Source organism: Eptatretus burgeri, chromosome 14 (genome assembly GCF_056783735.1).
Source record: "Eptatretus burgeri isolate ZD-2024b chromosome 14, Ebu_testis_v1, whole genome shotgun sequence".
Classification (NCBI taxonomy): domain Eukaryota; kingdom Metazoa; phylum Chordata; class Myxini; order Myxiniformes; family Myxinidae; genus Eptatretus; species Eptatretus burgeri.
This window is the reverse complement of record NC_140974.1, coordinates 73,836,973-73,856,164: the sequence shown is the minus strand read 5'-3', so window position 1 is coordinate 73,856,164 and position 19,192 is coordinate 73,836,973. Positions and strand designations below refer to the sequence as shown.

The window sequence follows — 19,192 nt, the reverse complement described above, 5'->3', positions numbered from 1 at the left end:
TACCCAGGAAGGTTTTGGGCGTTAAAAAACAAAAACAAAAATTACCCCTGTGTGGGGGTGACGGTCATCTCTATAATACCACAAGTTCTCAATGTTCAGTTCAGGTAACCGCAAAACAGTCCAAACTAACCGTTTAGATTGAAATAGTTCACAGAGATACACTAGGATAATACTACTAATGGCATAATCAATAAATATGTATTGTTCATTTAGTACCCGGATTAACACATCAGAATCACCAGTAAGTGCAATACGTGGTTTTCCGGTCTGTCCACTCTCTGGGGACATTTCACTTCCGGTTGTGGAAAAAAAAAACGAAAAAATAGGCTTAGCTCTCGGAGATTATGATAATCCTGTAGATTATTCTTCACTGATTATAATGCAACTTTCAGAATGAAAATTGGTGAAGTATTTATAGAGATATTGAGGTTTGAAAAATCGTTAGAGCGAGCAAATTCATTAATTATTAATTCCACAGAAGTTTCGTGACACTGCACAAAGTAACATGTCAGGTATGAAAAAACATTTTGTATACCAGATTCATTAATTATTAATTCCACAGAAGTTTCGTGACACTGCACAAAGTAACATGTCAGGTATGAAAAAACATTTTGTATGCCAGATTCATTAATTACCTTCGCATTCTGCGAAAGCTTATGTTTTGGTCGCTGTGTATTTATTTATTTGTGAATATGTGTGTTTGTTTGTTATTCGCATAACTCAGAAAGTATTAAACCGAATTGCATGAAAATTGGTGGGATGATTTGTGATTATCCAAGGACGATTTGATTAGATTTTGGGAGCGATCGGGTCAAAGGTCAAGGCCATGAAAAGGTCAAAAACAAACTTTTGAGCATAACTTCCTTCATAAGAGAGCTATCGACATGCAACCAACGCCATATTGTTCCATGACGAAATACCTTTCGGGTACATGGTGTCAGATTTGACGTGACGTCATCTGAAGTGCGTCAAAATGACGTCACAAGATGACGTAAATTTTCAATTTTCGACCTCATCAGTTTTGATCATACCGTTTTGTAGGACTTACCTTAAGGACGTCACACACCAAATTTGACTTCGATCGGACTGACCGTTATGACGTCATTGACGTTTGAACATAACGTTTTTCAATTGTGGCGAAAATGTCCTGATATTGTATATTCAAATATCTATGTAATTTGGAAAGGAAATTGTCCCAAATCCAGGCATTATGATCAGTACCAAAATATCTGCTTATTTATGAACAGGTTTTGCAAATTAACTCTATGGTCAAGGTCAAGGTCACACTCAAGGTCAAAATATACTTGTAGGCATAACTTCAGATCTAATAGAGCTATTGACATGAAACCAACGTTAAAATGTTCCGTGAAATAAGAGCTTTCAGGATGGGAGTCCGCGATTGGTAGTGACGTCATTGGAAGTGCGTCAAAATGACGTCACAAGATGACGTCATTTTTAAACTTTCAATTTTTTTCAGTGTTTATCATTCCATTTTGTTGGACTGCCCTCAATGACATCTAACACCAAATTTGATGTCCATCGGACTGATGGTTGTGACATCATGGACGTTTTTAAATGACGTTTTTCAAATGTGCCTGGAAAAAAGTAGCGGCGGCGAAGGTATGCGCTCAACCGAGTGCCCATTCTAGTTATTAATTCATTAATTATGGAATGTACTCATTGATATATTAAATCAGAAAGCCCGAAGCATGTAGCATAATTTATCACTTATCCCCTCATCCGGGATCCGTGGCCTCGCCCCACAGCCTGCAGCCCTATGTCCGCCGGTGATTATGTCAGATATCGGCACGATCGAGAGGAGCCTGCGAATTATCCCTGCTGATGCACTGAATTGATGCAATCGTTCAGCCAGAATATTCATTGTCAAGATGTTGCGTGATTAAATCACCAATACAGTCACTCGAATTTATACCACCGACATACTTCTTAACAATCACCTTTGCCCCAAAAACCACAGTCAATCAGAACCACGCTGGCCACTGCTCAGACCCCATGACCGGACTACTGCGCAGTTCTACTACGCAGTTTGGTTAAAGATGACTCGGCATTTTGGCGCGCGCACGAAATTACATTTTGAAAATAAATGCCGACGTTTACATTTCAGGTTTTGAAACTTTTTCACCTTCGATGGAAAATGTATAAATATAAAAGGCTAAAAATGTGTTTTATATTTATATTTCATTTCTCCTTCCTTCCTTCTTTGCGAATCGCATCGGCGTTTTTGGCCATCTTCCAGATCACGTGACGATCAAACGGGAAGGAAATTCAAAAATCTGTCCGGTTAGATACAAGATAACATTTTTTTACTATCATATATAATCAATAAACAGTTGCCGAATATGTTGTAGAATGGCAGACTAGATAGGTTTTGAAAATAGCGATTTTTATAACTTACGTGACCTCGTGACCTCGTCCCTGACCTTGAACCCGGACAAAAGTTATATCGTTGTGCAACAGTCATCGACCTCTACCCACATACTAAGTTTCATCAAGATCGGAAAGAAAAATTGTTGACGGACGTACGGACGGACATTTGGTCCGGCTACCGAGATGACCTAAAAACAGTCATGGGGATTTTTGAGGGGGGAAACGATTCAAATTATCTCTGTAAATGTGTATGGTGTCGCACCACTCCCGGTGGGAGAGTGTAATGTACAGTGCCTATAGAAAGTGTACACACCCTTTCAAATTTTTCACCTTTTGTTACCTTATAACCTGGAATTAAATTTCATTAAATCAGACTTTTTACGCCTTTATTTTCACATCATAACCCACAACTTCCAAGTAAAAAAAAACAAATTCTGCAAATTTCAGAAAGTTAATTAAAAATACAAAACTAGAATATCTTGGTTTGATGTGTCCACCACCCTCAGTTAATACATGGTGGAAGCACTTTTGACAGCAATTATAGCTGTGAGTCTGTTGGGATAGATCTCTACCAACTTTGCACACCTTGATTGGGCAATATTTACCCATTCTTCTGCATAAAATTGTTTAAGCTCAGTGAAGTTGCATGGGGAGCATTGATGGACGGCAATCTTCAAGTCATGCCACAGATTTTCGATTGGATTTAGGTCGGGGCTCTGACTGGACCACTCAAGGACATTTATCTTTTTGTTCCTTAGCCCCTCCAGTGTAGCCTTGGCTGTGTGCTTCGGGTCATTGTAATGCTGAAAGATGAACTTCCATCCAAATTTCAGCTTTCTCGCAGAGGGCAGCATGTTTTCCTCTCGGATTTTTGTGTATGTTGCTCCATGCATTTTCCCTTCTATTCTGACAAGTGCCCCAGTCCCTGCTGATGAGAAACATCGCCACAACATGATGCTGCCACCACCATGCTTCACAGTAGGGATAGTATTCTTTGGGTGAGGTGCTGTGTTGGGTTTGTGACAAACCCAATGTTTTGCATTTTGGCCAAAAAGTTCCATCTTTGTTTCGACCACAAAACATTTTGCACATGGCAAAAAAAATTCTCTGGAGTGGGTTTTTGCATTCCTCAAACGGGACTCAAGGTGGGCTTTGTTGAGTAATGGCTTCCTTCTTGACACCCTTACGCACAGGCCAGACATGTGTAGTGCTTGGGATATTGTTATCACATGCATACAGCGACTAGTCTTTACCATAAAGGCATGTAGCTCTTTCAAAGTTGCCAGTGGCCTTCTGGTGGCCTCTGTGATCAGTTTCCTCCTTGCTTGGTCATCCAGTCTGGAGAGACTGCCTGATCTCGGCAGGGTCTTGGTGATACCATACACCTTCCACTTCTTAATGATTGTCTTGACTTCTCCAAGGGATATTCAAGGCCTTTCAAATAAATTTATACCCATCCCCTGATCTGTGAATTTCCACAACTTTATCCCAGAGGTCTTTTGAAAGCTCCTTGGTGTTTATGGTTGAGACTTTGCTGTGAAATGCACTACCTAGCAGAGGAAATCTACAGGAACAGCTGATTATATTCTGAAATAATCAGAATCACTACAATTTAACACAGGTGGAGGCCAATTAACTTGGTGTGTGATTTTGAAGGTGTTTGGTGACACCTGAGTTCATTTACAATTGCTATTAAAAAAGTGGGGGGGGGGGGTGGGACACTTATCCAACCAAGATATTCAAGTTTCGTATTTCTAATTAATTTTCTGAAATTTGTAGAATTTGCTCTTCACGAGGAAGTTGTGGGTTACGATGTGTAAATAAAGGTGGAAAAAGTCTGATTTAATGCAATTTAATTCCAGGCTAGAAGGCAACAAAAGGTGAAAATTTTGAAAGGGGGTGCAGACTTTCTATAGGCACTGCAAGTCCCAGCAGTAGCATTATCTGTATTAAAACCTCTGTATTAAAACATTATATAATGTACCTCTGTATTAAAACATTATATAATGAAAAACTACTTGGATAATTTACACACGTGCTTTATATTTTATGCACTTCAAACCCACTGGATGAAATAAGTTGAGAAGTGGTGGTTGTGATCCAGGTGTACGTGGGAATGTTCTACAAAGTTGGAATGGCCACCCCCAACTTAGGGTCTTAGTTTTACGTGAAAGTGGTGAATTATCATATCTGCTTCTGCACTGCTGGACAGAATAACTTGAGACGTGGATATTATTGCACATATATAAATAAATAAATAACTGCAGGAAGTTGTACAAATCATTCGAAAATACACCAATTTTCCATGTTTTAGTTAAATGAAAACTAGTTATCATAGATGTGGGGGGAATGCAATGAAGCATGTGTGTCTGTTTGTTTGTGGGAAGAAATGAGTTGAAACTTGGTGGTTGTACTTGGGGTGTCTGGGAATGTTCCAAGTTGGGATGGCCACCTCCACCAAAAGATACCCACCTTTCCCGAGCCCCATATGGGTGTTGATAGTCAGTACTTCTTAATTAAACTGTCAATTCAATTAGTACATGCAGTTGGTATTCATACAACTGAAGTCATTAGATTAAAAAAAAAAAGACTTTAATATTAACACGTAAGCCTGGTGTTGGCGTAGTGGTTAGGGTAGCGGCTTGGGATCCAAAAGGTCCCGAGTTCAAGCCCCGTTGGTCGCTTGAATTAATACACACCAGGAGGTTGACTCAGCCTGTCATCCTTCTGAGGTCGGTGAAGTGAGTACCAGTGTACTGGGCCCGGTGTATGCCCCGGTTTAAAAAGGTGTACCATATCCCTGTGTCGAAAGAGGCGACCAGGGTAGCGTCAGGAAGGGCATCCGGCGTAAAACCTGTGCCAAATCACTATGCGGATCATATGGATGATCCGCTGTGGCGACCCCTAACGGGAGCAGCCGAAAGAAGAAGAGGAGGAGAATATTAACATGTTTGTTGGCCTACCAACAGACCCAAACTGATCATACACTACCGGTCTAAAGTTTTAAAACACCCCCATTTTTCCAGTTTTTACTGAAATTTAAGCAGTTTAATGTTTCAATGTACTCTGAAATTAAAGGAAAGAACACATCAACAAAACGATTCCATGATTTCTTTTTTATCTGCAATTGTTTAACAAAATTTAATCAAAATTTTTGACTCATCAAAGTATCCACCTTTTGCAGATATTGTTGCGAATCTGGAAGCCATGAGCACACAACATTCAGGTCCTATAGCTCAGTTATTTCGATAAGTGAATGTGGATAGATAGCTCCCTTTCCCTTGTCTAATGGGTGAATAAATGTACTTGCGCTGTGAGTTACTTTGATAATCAGCGTTTTCTTTCATTCTTTACACCCCTTACAACTACGACAACGCCAGCATCACCTTCACCTCGCTCTGGCCGACGCCATCGCCTACGTGCGTGTCAGCACATACGTGGGCAGAACCCATGCATAATACAGTTCCTCTGGCTGTTCGGTGGGCGGAGCCCACGCAGAATAATATTCCTCTGCCTGTTTGGTGGGTGGAGGCAACACAGAATAATATTCCTCTGCCTGTTTGGTGGGCGGAGTTCAAGGAGCCTCGTGGCGGCCCTCGACCAATCAGCGTGCTTCGGTGGGTGACTGCCGCTCAGCCAATCAGATCCCATGACAGGAAGAAAGGGGTCCGCGTGACGTCACCACTCCCTCGGGCCAATCAACGGACTTGCCGCTCGTTTTTTGGCCAGTGACAGGGCGACGAGCGATTGTGCATGCCAAAACCATCCAGTGAGGGAGAGGGCGGAGGCGTCCCCCCCCCCAACCCGGAGACAGGGCGAATAAGGGTGTGGCGCATTCGGACAGAAAAACGAGGGAGCTTGAGAGACACAATCCCCCTACAGAGCCGCAACGGTTGCGCTCCGCGTCTCTATCGGCGAACGAAGAAGCTGGAGCTTGAGAGACACCATTCCCCAACAGAGCCGCAAGGGTTGCGCGCCGCGTCCCTGCCGACAACACCAAGAGCTCGAGATTGAGAGATCCTGCCGCCAACAGAACCGCAAGGGGTGCGCGCCATCTCCCCGAAGGATACGGAGTAGAGGTTTGGTTGCCAGGACGAGAGCCGCCAGTGTCTGGATTCGGCTCGCCTCTCGCTGGTGCCCAGTTCGAATCAGCGCGAAGACCACACAAGGTGGACAGGTCGAGGCAGGCTCTGGTCTTCAGCTCGCCTTTCCATCCGAGCTGGAGGCCTCAATAAAGGCTGAGGCCACCGTTTCTTGTGTGTGTGTGTGCGCGTGTGCGTATGCGTGTGCGTATGCGTGTGCGTGTGCGTGTGCCTGTGCGTGTGCCTGTGCGTGTGTGTGTGGTGCCAGTCCAGTAAGTAATAAATTAAGTGCCTTGCTGTTCATACATGCATCTCTATATTTAGATAACTCTGCTTCTTGCATGCCCCCCCCCTGCCCCATTATAAATAAACCCATGTGTTAAATGTATCGGTTCGTTTTGTGTTTCCTTCCATTGGTTTAACACGGTGCGTGTTGGAGAATTAGCCAGGCTGTTGCCGCTGTAAAGGGACTTTTGGAGTGACGGAAGCTCGGTGACCATCCGCTCGGGTCGCACACGGTTCGAGTACGCTAGCGGCTCGTTCCGTACGATCATAGTCGAGGGTGAATTTTCCCAGTAGTTTGGACGACGTGGTTATTTAGGTAAATTGAAATTGACAATCGACCCTACCCCACGTGGTCGATCTATTGGCGAGTTTCGGTCCGATAAGGGACCCGTCGGCTCCGGAGTTATCCGGGGTGATGACCTATAAATTTCGGGTGTTCGGTGGAGCCGACACTACTGCTCCATCTCGCGGTCGTGCTCGCAGCCGATATCCGGCCCCGCAACAATATAACAGCCAAACATACTCGAGGCATTCTTTCAACAATGGAAATCAAATATTGTTCAGAAAGTTCTTCCCAACACTGTTGCAGAAGTTCCCACAAATGTGTTGCACTTGGAGGTTGCTTTGCTTTCACCCTTCTGTCCAGTTAATCCCAAACCAGCTCGATGGGGTTTAAGTCCGGAGACTGTGCAGGCCATTCCATGATTTGAACCCTACCGTTTTGTTCTTTTCTTCTAAGGTAGTTCTGACGTAGCCTGGAGGTATGTTTTGGGTCGTTATCTTGCTGTTGGATGAACCCTTGACCAACTAGGCGTTGACCAGAGGGTATTGCTTGGCGCTGCAAAATTCTGTGGTACCCCTTTTGGTTCAGGGTGCCAGTCATTCTGTGCAAATCGCCGACTCTGGATCCAGAAAAAGAGCCCCAGATCATCACGCTTCCTCCTCCATGTTTGACAGTTGGTGTCACCCACTGAGGAACCACCCTTCCACCTCCTCGACAGTGCACAAAAACCCTGCGTGATGAACTGAAGATTTCAAATTTTGATTAATCAGTTCATAAGACCTTCCTCCAGTTTTCAGTAGTCCACTGGCAGTGCTTCATGGACCAGGCAAGCCTCTTTTTCTTATTTTGCCATATTGGCAATGGCTTTCTTACTGCCACTTGATCTGTCAAACCTGCAGCTCAAAGTCTTCTCTTCACAGTTGAAACTGAGACTTCCTTACTTCGACCAGTGTTAAGTTTTTGGTTTTTTTTGTATACCTTGTCGAGGCTCGTACGAGAGCTAACACACAACGCACAGGAAGGGGGCATGAGACAAGAGGGGCAAAACAGTGGGGAACAGACACATTAGGAGATCTGTGGAAGGAAGAGGGATGGGACGGGGAACATGGGGAAGAGAAGATGGACATTCCAGGGACTTTCAGGAAGGAAAGCAGGGGAATTGAAGGAAGTGGGTTTGGGTGGATTATCGGGGGTAGAAAAGATCGAGGATTTGGATGGGGGATGATAAGAGGTGGTGGTGAACAGCTGTTTTGAAAGCATGGAGGGAAGAATGGGAAAGAATAGAGTGAGGGAGTTTATTCCAAAGGCGGGAAAAAAGAGGAATGAAAGAGTGAAGCTGCTGTCCTGTTGGCTGAGGACAGTTGTGACACACATTTTCAGACACACAAGTTGTGCTTGAAGCTGCTGTCCTGTGAGCCACCTATCACGCAAGCTGTTGACTCTCAGAAACTTGTCTTCTGATTGTGTTGTGGTTTTGGGTCTGCCAGACCTCTTCCTGTCAGAGTTTCCTCCAGTTTCCAAGTGCCTTTTGATGGTGTAGGAAACTGTTCTCACTGACACCTTGGCTTACTTTGCAATTTCTCAAAAGGAAAGACCTACACTTTTAAGGGTTATAATGGTCTGTCTGTCTTCCTTCGTTAATTGTCTTTTTCTCACTATTATGATCGCAATACACTACTTCCTGCAGTGCAATATTGTCCAAATAATGCTTCAGAGGGTGTAGCAACACAGTCTGTTCCAACACTGCTTTTATGCAGACAGAGGGTTTGTAACTAATCAACAAAAGTTGGGACACCTGTAGGAATTGTTTGCATCAACTTTCAAGGCTTAATTTACTGCCATTGCTGCAGAACAGCTGCAGTTTCTAATTCATTACTTGTTCCCTGAAAAGGGCCTTTTATAACAACTCTGATATTTACATTATTTTTCAGTTTTTGGTAACCTAAACTTTGTTTTTTTAACCTCTGGCAGTTGACCGCTTAGCTTTGTACCATTTCAGGTTATTCAATGGACTTGAACTGCTAAAATTTCAGTAAAAACTGAAAAATGGCGGTGTTCTAAAATGTTTGACCGGTCGTGTATCAGTTTTCACAGTAACAAAAATAAAATAAAAGAATATTTAAACAAATTTATTTACAGTTCAGCTTTGAGCAGGTTTTCTTGATAAACAAAGATAACCAAAATTCGCTGAATTTGGAAGTCAAGGTTGAAATAAAGAAAATAAAACAAAAAGGAAGAAGGTCTGCTGAATAGAATGGTCGTGCTCTGTATTTATATAGAATAAGAAAAACCTGAAATTGACAAAAATAACTTTTTAAACAAATACAGCGGACTATGTCATTTGACCTCACAACCATTACAGAGATGCCAACTTTTGGAAATCAGAATTAGGGAGGATTTTCAACCGACACCAAATAATGTGCGCGAAGCGCACATCTCGAGCGCGGAGCGCTCGACCCTTGCGGCGGGGTCCAGGGCCCGTCTTAGGGCCCTGGAAGCTCTGGGGTTCTAGACGCTCTCTAGTGCCCTCTGAGCCCTATTTTGGAGCATTTAACATGTTAAGAATTCCCACTTTTTGAACAAAAAAAGGGGAAAATTGTGCACTTTTTAATGTTACATGTATGTTAATATTAGTAAGTTAGGGGACAATCAAAGATTAACAAAAAGTACAAAAGAAGCAATATTTTTCTTACCTTACTGGCTGGTACTACTGCTGCTTGCTTTTTCCATGGCAGCTTTGCTGAGTGACAGCTGTGTGGCTCTTTTAGCTCTTCTGATTATGTCTTTGCTGTATTCTCTCTGGTAGCAAGGGGTGCTATGAGCTAGTTTTTCAATTAAGAGAGCTTCCAGGGTTTTGACACTCAAATTGGGACGAAATTCAGTATGATTCTTCCGTACAAGACTGAGTGCCCGCTCACATGATGCGTTCGAATGAGGAATGACCAAGATTCCCTTCATCACTTTTCTCAAATTAGGATACTTCTTGGCACCAGTGCAGGGATCTGTGAGCTGTGAAATCCGATGCCACTGCTCATCCACTCTCACTGTCTCAGTAGCAATTGTAGCTATGGAGGCGTCTGCCTGGTAGTGAGCGAATTCACTCTCAAGACTGTCTATGTCACTATCACCGCCACTGAACAGACAGGTGAATTTCTTGATGAAAAACTCCACACAGTCAAACCCCACTTCTTGGTGTAGCTTAACATCCAGCACCTGAGCATGCTTGGCTAATTCATCATCTAGCGGCCAGGTTTTGAAGATATAATTGCAGGCTTTCACATAATATGAGCGAACTGCACTGAAGAAACCTTGGATGTCTGACTCACTCAGAGTGAAGTTGGATTTCTTGAGACTCCTTTGTTCCCTTATATACAGTTTGGCATCGTTCCCAATCATGAGGTCCTCATCATTCTTCTGATGATTTCTGTCAGAGAAGGGTACATTTACCAGAGCAACCGATGACACCGATGGTTTCAAAAACCGTACGAAGATATCTTTCAGAAGACCATTCAATTCTCCGTGCAGGAGATGAATACAGGGTTCGTCTCTTTGGAGCAGAAGATTCCCCTTCTCAAAAAGCTTGTTAGCATATCGAAGGAAGAAACAATAGAGTTTTGTTTGTGGAGACAAGAACATCCTGTTGACACGTTTTTCTCTAGATTCCTGCACAGTGTTTGAGGAAGATGCGCTTTTAGTTGTAGAACTCGTAGTACACTTAGCCGCAGGGCGATCACACTTGCGTTTACTGCCAGCAGAAGAGGTCAGACTCGTAGTACCAGATCCAATTTTACGTTTGAGGAGAGAGCTTGAGGTAGGTGCAGCCAAGGAAGAAGACCTCTGATTCGAAGGTTTTGCTGAGCTTCTATCAAGTGATTTGGCAAAAGCAGAACTTAACTTGGGTCCTTCTTTGCCTGTAGATGGGACTATCACAGTCTTTCTCGACTCTGAAGGGATCTGCTTTGTAGATGAACGTGATGAAGGGCCGGTGATGCTACCTGCTCTCAGCATTGGTTTTGGTGCTGTCCCTGCTGTCTTCTTCGCAGCAGATACTGCAGTGGTAGTGGTGAATGCTGCTCCACTAGTGCTTGATCCTGCAGTGCCAGTACTGGCAGTAGATACAGTGCCGTCCTTCTTGCTCGTTGTTAGAGTCTTGGCTACAGTTGGTTGCATTTTTCTTCGTACTTCTTCTTTGAAGAAGAGGCGAAGTGGCTCCCCACTGTTCAATCAGCCTGTCTAGGCACTGACCAAGGGACAGCCACCTTGTTGCAACATGCTTCAGAATCTTGTGTGTCGGGGCATCACAGAGTTCTTGCAGTGCTTTCACTCCTTTGACGCGTTTACTACTTTTGTCCAAGTAGTAGTAAATATCGATGAGAAAGTCATCTAATTCAATGGGTAAGGCCTGAGCCGCCTTCTTGGCCGTATTGTGCATCATATGGCAAGGGCATCCCATGATGTAGCACTCTGGATTTTGTTTGTGGATATAAGCAGCGACTCCTTTGTGCTTGCCCACCATGACAGAGGCATTATCAGCACAAAAGGAAACACAATTTCCCCACGGAATTTTCCTGTCACTGAACTCATGATCAAGCAGTTTGAAAATGTTTTCTCCAGTGGAATCTTGTTTGCACGCAGGCAAACTTAGCAAACCTTGCTTCACAATCCCAGCACTGTTGTCATAGTACGAAATCAGGACAGGATATAGCTGGGCCTCACCACTGTCATTGCTACCGTCTGTAGCTAGGCTAAATGGAGCTAGTCTAGCAATATCGGCAATAGATGAAGCAGTAACATTTGACAACTCACCAATTACACTGGTCAACAACAAATTTGTTGTCTGCATTTTTTAAGCTGATTTAGGACGAATCTGATGCGCTGAATCCAAAACTCACATTAGTTTTGTTCAATCAGGTCAAGTTTTTGAGATATGGCCACATGTCGTTTTTTACATTTTTGTTCACATGTACGCATGTGTGGAGCATTTTAGAAGAAGTTGGTGGGGTAAAATGTCATGTCAAATAATTGTTTTAATTGGAAATAATTATTTTAATGACAAGAAGTATTCAGGTACGATAGTTCTAGGTGATTATGTCGAAAAGGGATCAGTTTGAAGTCATAAAACCTCAAAATCTTCCAAAAATTGGTGAGGCAAAGCATAAAGTTCGTGGATCAAAACTAAAGTTAATGGGGCAGATTTTGTAATAATGTGATACAAAAAAGTTGTATTTCTTGAAATAACGAACTCTGAAGAATGTACAATACCTACATGCGCCAATTTATGACATGCGCTTCTGCTCAAGCTTGGAGTGCCACAGTACGAACCCAAAGATTGGAGACTGTTCATTGACAGCAGCAAGTGATCACTGAAATGTGTTCTGCTACACAACGGCAACCAGTTTGCCTCTGTACCCATCGCTCACTCGACTACACTGAAGGAGAAGTATGAAGCGGTGAAGTACGTGCTGGAGAAAATTGGTTATGATCAGCATAAGTGGTTTATTTGTGTTGACCTGAAGATGGTGAACTTTTTGTTGGGACAACAGTCTGGCTTCACCAAGTACCCATGTTTTCTGTGCATGTGGGATAGTAGGGACCGTGCTCACCATTACACGAAGAAGGACTGGCCTGTGCGGGAGGAATTGGTGCCATGCAAAGAAAGGAACGTCATCAACGACCCTCTGGTGGACAGAGACAGAATAGTCTTCCCACCGCTGCACATCAAGCTCGGCTTAATCAAGCAGTTCACCAAGGCTCTGGACAAAGATGGTGACTGCTTCACTTACTTGTGCCAGGCTTTTCCAGGATTGACCATGGAGAAGTTGAAAGTTGGCATCTTTGATGGTTCTCAGATCCGTCAGCTCATCAGAGATCCAGAGTTCAAAAACTCAATGAACGAAGTGGAACTGGAAGCGTGGAAGACATTTGTTTTGGTAGTGAAGAACTTTCTTGGCAACAATAAGGCCAGAAAACTACGCAGAACTTGTCAACAACATGCTGACTGCTTTCAGAAACCTGGGCTGCAACATGAGCATCAAGATGCACTACCTATTTTCACATATGAACCGGTTTCCTGAGAACCTGGGTTCAATGAGTGACGAGCAGGGGGAGAGATTCCATCAGGACATGAAGGAGATGGAGACCAGGTATCAGGGTCGCTGGGACGCAGTCATGATGGCTGACTACTGTTGGAATCTGAAGAGAGACCTCCCTGCCGCTGAACATTCCAGGAGTTCGAAGAAACGGAAGTTCAAGCCCTGAAGTTTGAACAGTGGTGACGCAACATGCAATTTACTTGTACTTACCTTTATCAATGCCCACCATTCAGATGACAGTAATCGATGTTTCTATCATGTAATCAATAAATGTTGTTGGCAAAACATTTTTTTTTCTTAAAAACATGTTTAGGATGATATGTGTTGACAAAAATCAGCTGATAATGCCACAAAAATGTAATTGATTTTGTCACAAGATCTGATTTTTTCAAATCAACTTAGCACAAAAACCTGACCTGATGGAGAGAAACGGATGCCATTTCCTGATTCAGCAGTGCCAGAATACCCTAATTCACTTGTAGAAATCTAGACAACATTCAGAAAGTAAAAAAATTGTTGACCAGTGTTCTTTTTTTCTTCTTTGTTCTTGTTCTTTTTTTTTTTTTTTTCTTTTTTTTTTTTTGTTCTTGCACATCTTGCACATCTTGCAAGTTTTTGTTCTTGCACATCCATACTTTGAAGCAACTTTTGAATCTGGAAACACCTTTTGAAATAGAGGTCCAGCATGATCTGAGACTGACATGGGCAAGTTATGTTCCACAATAAATCCACTAAAGAGAAGTTCCGCTCGGGTAACATCCTCTTCCTCGCTTGTCCCTTGTTTGGTGAAATAATTCAGAAGTGTACCGGTACTCGTGCTCGAAGATCTCTCCTTTGCAATGTCTGTGTGCCGTTTGCTTCCAACGTGCTTCCGAATATCATCGCGACCTCCGTGCTCAACTGAAATATCAACGCTGCATACTGTACAATACGCATGATGAATTCCTCTTTCAGACTTTCGAATACACGGGTATTGGAGACTGTATTCGGTCTTGTACTTCTGAGACCATTTCTTGGTCTTCGTAAGCTTCTTTTCTGCCATTTCGTAATCAACATCGAGGGCTTGAAGCATCGGTAACTTTGAAGTCGATGTTCCACAGCTGCAGCGCGACTCGTAGAACTCTAGCGGCTGTTAAACACCGCACGGTGGTCGCGACCGCCGGGTTGGTACGGGGTCCAGCTGCATGCAGTGAGCGTATCGCATGCATATACACTGTGCATACATACCGCATGCACTGTATTGCACACATACCGCATGCACTAAATCTCAGTGCATGATCGCATGCTTGAGATCCAGACCCAATGTTTCGCTGCTCCTCATTTGAATTTGCAATTTTTTACGTACAATTTGGTAGCAGCGAACGTTATGGAGTTACCACATGCTATACGTAGCAGACGATGCTTTTCATTCAATTCTCATACTAGTACATTCTGATTAGTGAACAGTGCAAAAATATCAAAATTTCGGAAGGATAAGGATAGTGATCGTAAGGGCGGGAGTTTGGGTGAATTTTCGGAAGCCTCCCGATGAAATCGGGAGGGTTGGCATTGCTGCCATTAGTGGTGGTGTAAAAGTATTCAGGGTGTTTTGTGACTGCATTGGAATTGGAATGTGGTGAAAAATAACAACAAATTTGCTCTCGAAAGTATTTTCATAGCATAAACCTTTATGATTAGTAATACTTCATCGAGTGAAATGATTTACATTAAGGTCCATATACCATAACATTTCCGAATTTACACCCATAAATATCAAGCGTTTTAATTGTGTATTTTGTTGCCTAAAATGTCGGAGAAAGCATGAGATAGTCTCAATACCTCGAGCAGATGGGGGTCTCGGCAGCCCCCATACCCTCAGCCTTAAAGGTTTTCATACACTGACTTTTTATTCAGCATACAGGAATTTGAGAAAGTGTGGAGAGCCCCGATATGTCGAAACAGCTTCACGATTATCACATGGAGTAGTTTACATGCATAGTTTAAGGCCCGGTCACACCTTGACGTTTTAGCCAGCGATGGCAACGTATTAAAATGTATGTAAAACGCTGGCTTACATTGAACTTTTGATGTTTTTTTTTAAAGGTTCGGATGTATTCATAGCGACTTGGTCTTATGTATAACGCATTGGTAACGGACACAGAACGTTTCGTTGTGTTATAGATAACTTATACCAACGAATGCTGAACCTGTTGTCGGCCTACACAACCGATGCCCAACGATAGTCTAACTTAGGCATAGCGCGTTGCACGCATCGCCGACGATGTCCTGACGTAGCCTATTAAAAGGCTGACGCACAAAGATTCGAATCATAACTGCCATAGAAATGGAAGTGTCAACATCGCAGTCACACCTTGGCGATCTTGCCAGCATATGCCGACCTAAGAAAAATGTGTCTAAAACGTTGGGGGCACGTCAAATACGGTATGAGTAAGTTTGGTATACGTGAGTACAACGCTAAAGTACGCTATCATACGTCGTAGTAAGTAGAGTACGTCAAGAAATTTTAAACATGTTCAAAATTTTACGACGTACTCGGCGTATGACACACGTTCTGCATGCGATGGGGATAAGTTTTACACACGATATGTGGACGCTTACACACGTCCACAAAGGCTACTCATAAGTCGAAACACATCACGGTAATGTCTTTTTTACGCGAAACATATTTCTAACTTATGTTTGACGTGCTTTGAACCAATTCTTTACGTAGTCCCAACACACATCGACGTATGTAGACGTATTCCAATGACGTCTTCCGTTCGACAAAAAAAACGAAATTAACATGTTTCTAGCTTACAACTGCCATATAAAGACGTGTTCCCAGCGGTTTTGGGAATTGGTATATAAAAATGCTGCTCATAAAAGGGGAACCCAACAGTGTTTTCGAGTCCTTTTTGAGTCGATGTCCATGTCAGCAGTAACAGTATCAGTATCAGTATCAGTATTAGTATTAGTAGTAGTTTGTTCATGTTGGCAGTAGTAGGTGAGTGTGAGGGGGAGGGTGTGGGTTATGATGGATCCTTCTTGGGTCCGCGTGTCCACGGGTAGGAGACATCTTTGCACCATTGTTCGAAGTTCTTCGCGGCTAATTTTTTATGGGGCTTTTTCAACAATGAGCTATGGCTTGTTTTTACGATTTAGGTCTATTAATAACGGGTTGGACAAATGCACAATGAACTAATAATGTGCATAGAGCGCTTCGATAACTTATAGATACGGTATACCAACGAATAATTATCGTGTAGCCGGCGTTCACAAACTATGCCCAACGATAGCCTAACTTATCCATATCGTGCGGCAGTTTATCTTTGCCGGTGACGTGGGGTTTGCTATTCATAGGCTGCCACTCAACGATTTAAATGTCTGCATCTCCACTATTGAAAGTAGACGCTTGCGCTCAACAATTGGATTTTTTTTACACTCAACGACTTTTAAACGGTACCACTCAGCTATTTTCATTGTTTACAATGAACGATTTAAATTGCTGTCACTCGCCTTTGTTTTTTGACGCTGGGGTTTGGAAATTTGAAGCGTTTCTTCTGAACGTGTTAAAACACTCAAACTCGACTATTTTAAATAGACGCTGCTGATGGACAATTGGAATCATAGCCAAGCTAGACATCGAAGTGTGAACATCCTCGTCATGCCGAAGAAAAGTTTGAAGAATGCTGCAAATAAGTGTCCTGGCCGTGGCCGTGGACGCTGACGCAAGGACGATCCATTATACCGACGTCTTTCAGCCTATGAGCAACTTAAAAGTAACGTCTGTCGATGTGTGGCAACGATCGCATAACGTGCCAACAACACGTTAATCATAGGTTAGAAATAAGTTTCAGGTACGCTAAACATTACCTCGGCGTGTCTCAACTTATGATTAACTTACAAGTAGCATGTGTTGACGTCTGTCAACGATCGCAGACCGTGCATACAACTTGTGGCCAGCGTAGCGGAACGTGTGAGTCATACACCGGCATAAGTCGTGAAATTTCAAGCATGAAGAAAATTTGAGGACAACCAAAAAGTACAACGTTTAAAGCCAGCGTACAACGACGTATGGCAGTGTTTTTCAGCGTGCTCTCAATGTTATCAAAACTTACCCATAACGTATTCAACGCGTGCCAGCGTTTTAGAAAAAAAAATTCAAAAATCGGCATACGTTGGCTAAAACGTCAAGGTGTGACCGGGCCTTTAGATACAAGTGGTCTACATTACACGAGTCACAGCTCTGAGATTTTCACTAAGCCCGACCCACCTCCGACGACAATAGCTGCAAACTTATTAAAGACAGCTTATCCAAAAAACAAAGTGTGGATAACATTTCACGAAGGTAACCATCAGAAAGCCATGCCTCATGGTGCAATGTGCTATAATATGACCTTCACATTCCACCGATTCAGTACTACTAACCTTCAAAACGCTTCTGATCCTGCTTCAATATGGTTATCAGCAATCCGTTTACAAATCAGTTTGTTTATTACTGAACTCCAATGTAAACAGCAACTGGCACTTGATAATGAACTTGGTATTAATTTGTCAACAAGCAATTTTAGTTGAAAAAATAATAATAAAGACAGAAAGAAAAGGTAATCCAAAACAATACATCACAGGAAGACTAAATTTAAAAAGAAACTTCTAACTGAATGAACACAAGGTGTTCAAAATATTTTTGGTTGAAGATCAGCATTTACAGGTTTAAGTAAACAAGGTTTCAAGTTACCATGATGTCTCATGTGTAACAATCATCCATGGCATATATATATATATATATATATATATATATATATATATATATATATATATATATATATATATATATATATATATATATATATATTTCAATGGATGTGATGAGTAATAATCGAATTTAGAGGATGTGTGGGACGTACTTCGTCGGTGACCAGAGGTACAATTCAGTGGATCTCCATTTACCAGAAACATAGCAAGGCCAAATTAGATGTCTGCTTATTATTGGATAATTATGCTATTTCTAGGATACCAACATGTGATGCAATAAACACGATGGGATAAAACCTTAAATATAAAGGATAACAGAAAAAAAAACAAAAAAAAAAAACACGTAAGACATACTCTCAGAAGAGGAGGGGTGAGGAAATAACTCCAGGTACACAAAGATAAAGAACATGTGCAAAGGTCAATGGTCACTTGAAACTTACAGCATGGAAGAAGAGCGATAGTGCCTTGGTAAACACAAGTGCTGCCATCAGCCAATGGATTTTGAAGACATTTGCCCTAAAGGTCAGGAAGAGGTTTGGAGATGGAGACAAAATGGACACACTGCATTTCACCATCAGACGAAAAGTACGAGGTATGGTTAATCGGAATGGTCTGTTATTGAGAGATCGAAGCAAAATATCGGAAGTGGATTTTTAAACCTCAAGGAAGCAGAGATTATAACGAGGTACCATTGAGTAAAACGAGGACCTTGACAAGGAAACAGCAGATTGTAGCCTTTGCTCTTGATATTGGTGAAGTTTAGAGTTGGCCTTCTTACGTGAAGTCAATTGTTTAATTATTTTTGGCCAAATACAGCAGCAGTTTCTGCATGCTGTTAAAATGAGCTGTGGTTAGTTGCGCTCCTAGTACCAGGCACATGGAAGAGGAATGGCAGACTATTGCTTCTATTGGTCAATGTACATTTGCAACTAAACTGTAACTTGTAAAAAAGTTGAAATTATTTTGATATTTTAGTGGGTTTAAACACACGCCAGCGTGCAGTGGACGTACCTGTTCTTCCGCAGCATGTAAACCCACATGATAGCAGCAACAAGAAACAGCAGGCCCATGGTAAAGAACAGGCGTGGCAGCGGAATCTCACCTGCCGACAGGTAGCTGTATGGATTCCGCTCAACCATATCCAGCTGAAAGAAAGGTGAACACGAGGACCAGAAAGGAATTTCTTGTAAAAATGATCATGCAGACTTACAAGGCAGGTTCATGTTTGTGGATAAAAGCGGATTTGTACAAGAACAATGGCGAGTAAAGTGCTGTGGTTAAAATGGAGAATATTTTGCAGTAAGCCATTAGACCACTAGAGAGAAATC

The 19,192-nt window shown here is 42.4% G+C and overlaps 1 protein-coding gene across 1 annotated transcript in view; it reads right to left on the bottom strand.

Annotated features, from left to right (window-relative positions):
* The window catches only part of LOC147013624 (protein GPR107-like), a 67,124-nt gene that overhangs the window by 33,131 nt on the left and 14,801 nt on the right, over positions 1–19,192 (bottom strand). The window contains exons 7-8 of the mRNA XM_085855605.1: positions 18,876–19,009; positions 18,305–18,380 (exon numbers count right to left, since the gene is read on the bottom strand). Of these exons, the coding sequence (XP_085711731.1) occupies positions 18,305–18,380; positions 18,876–19,009 (210 nt within the window). The remainder of the gene's footprint in view (positions 1–18,304; positions 18,381–18,875; positions 19,010–19,192) is intronic.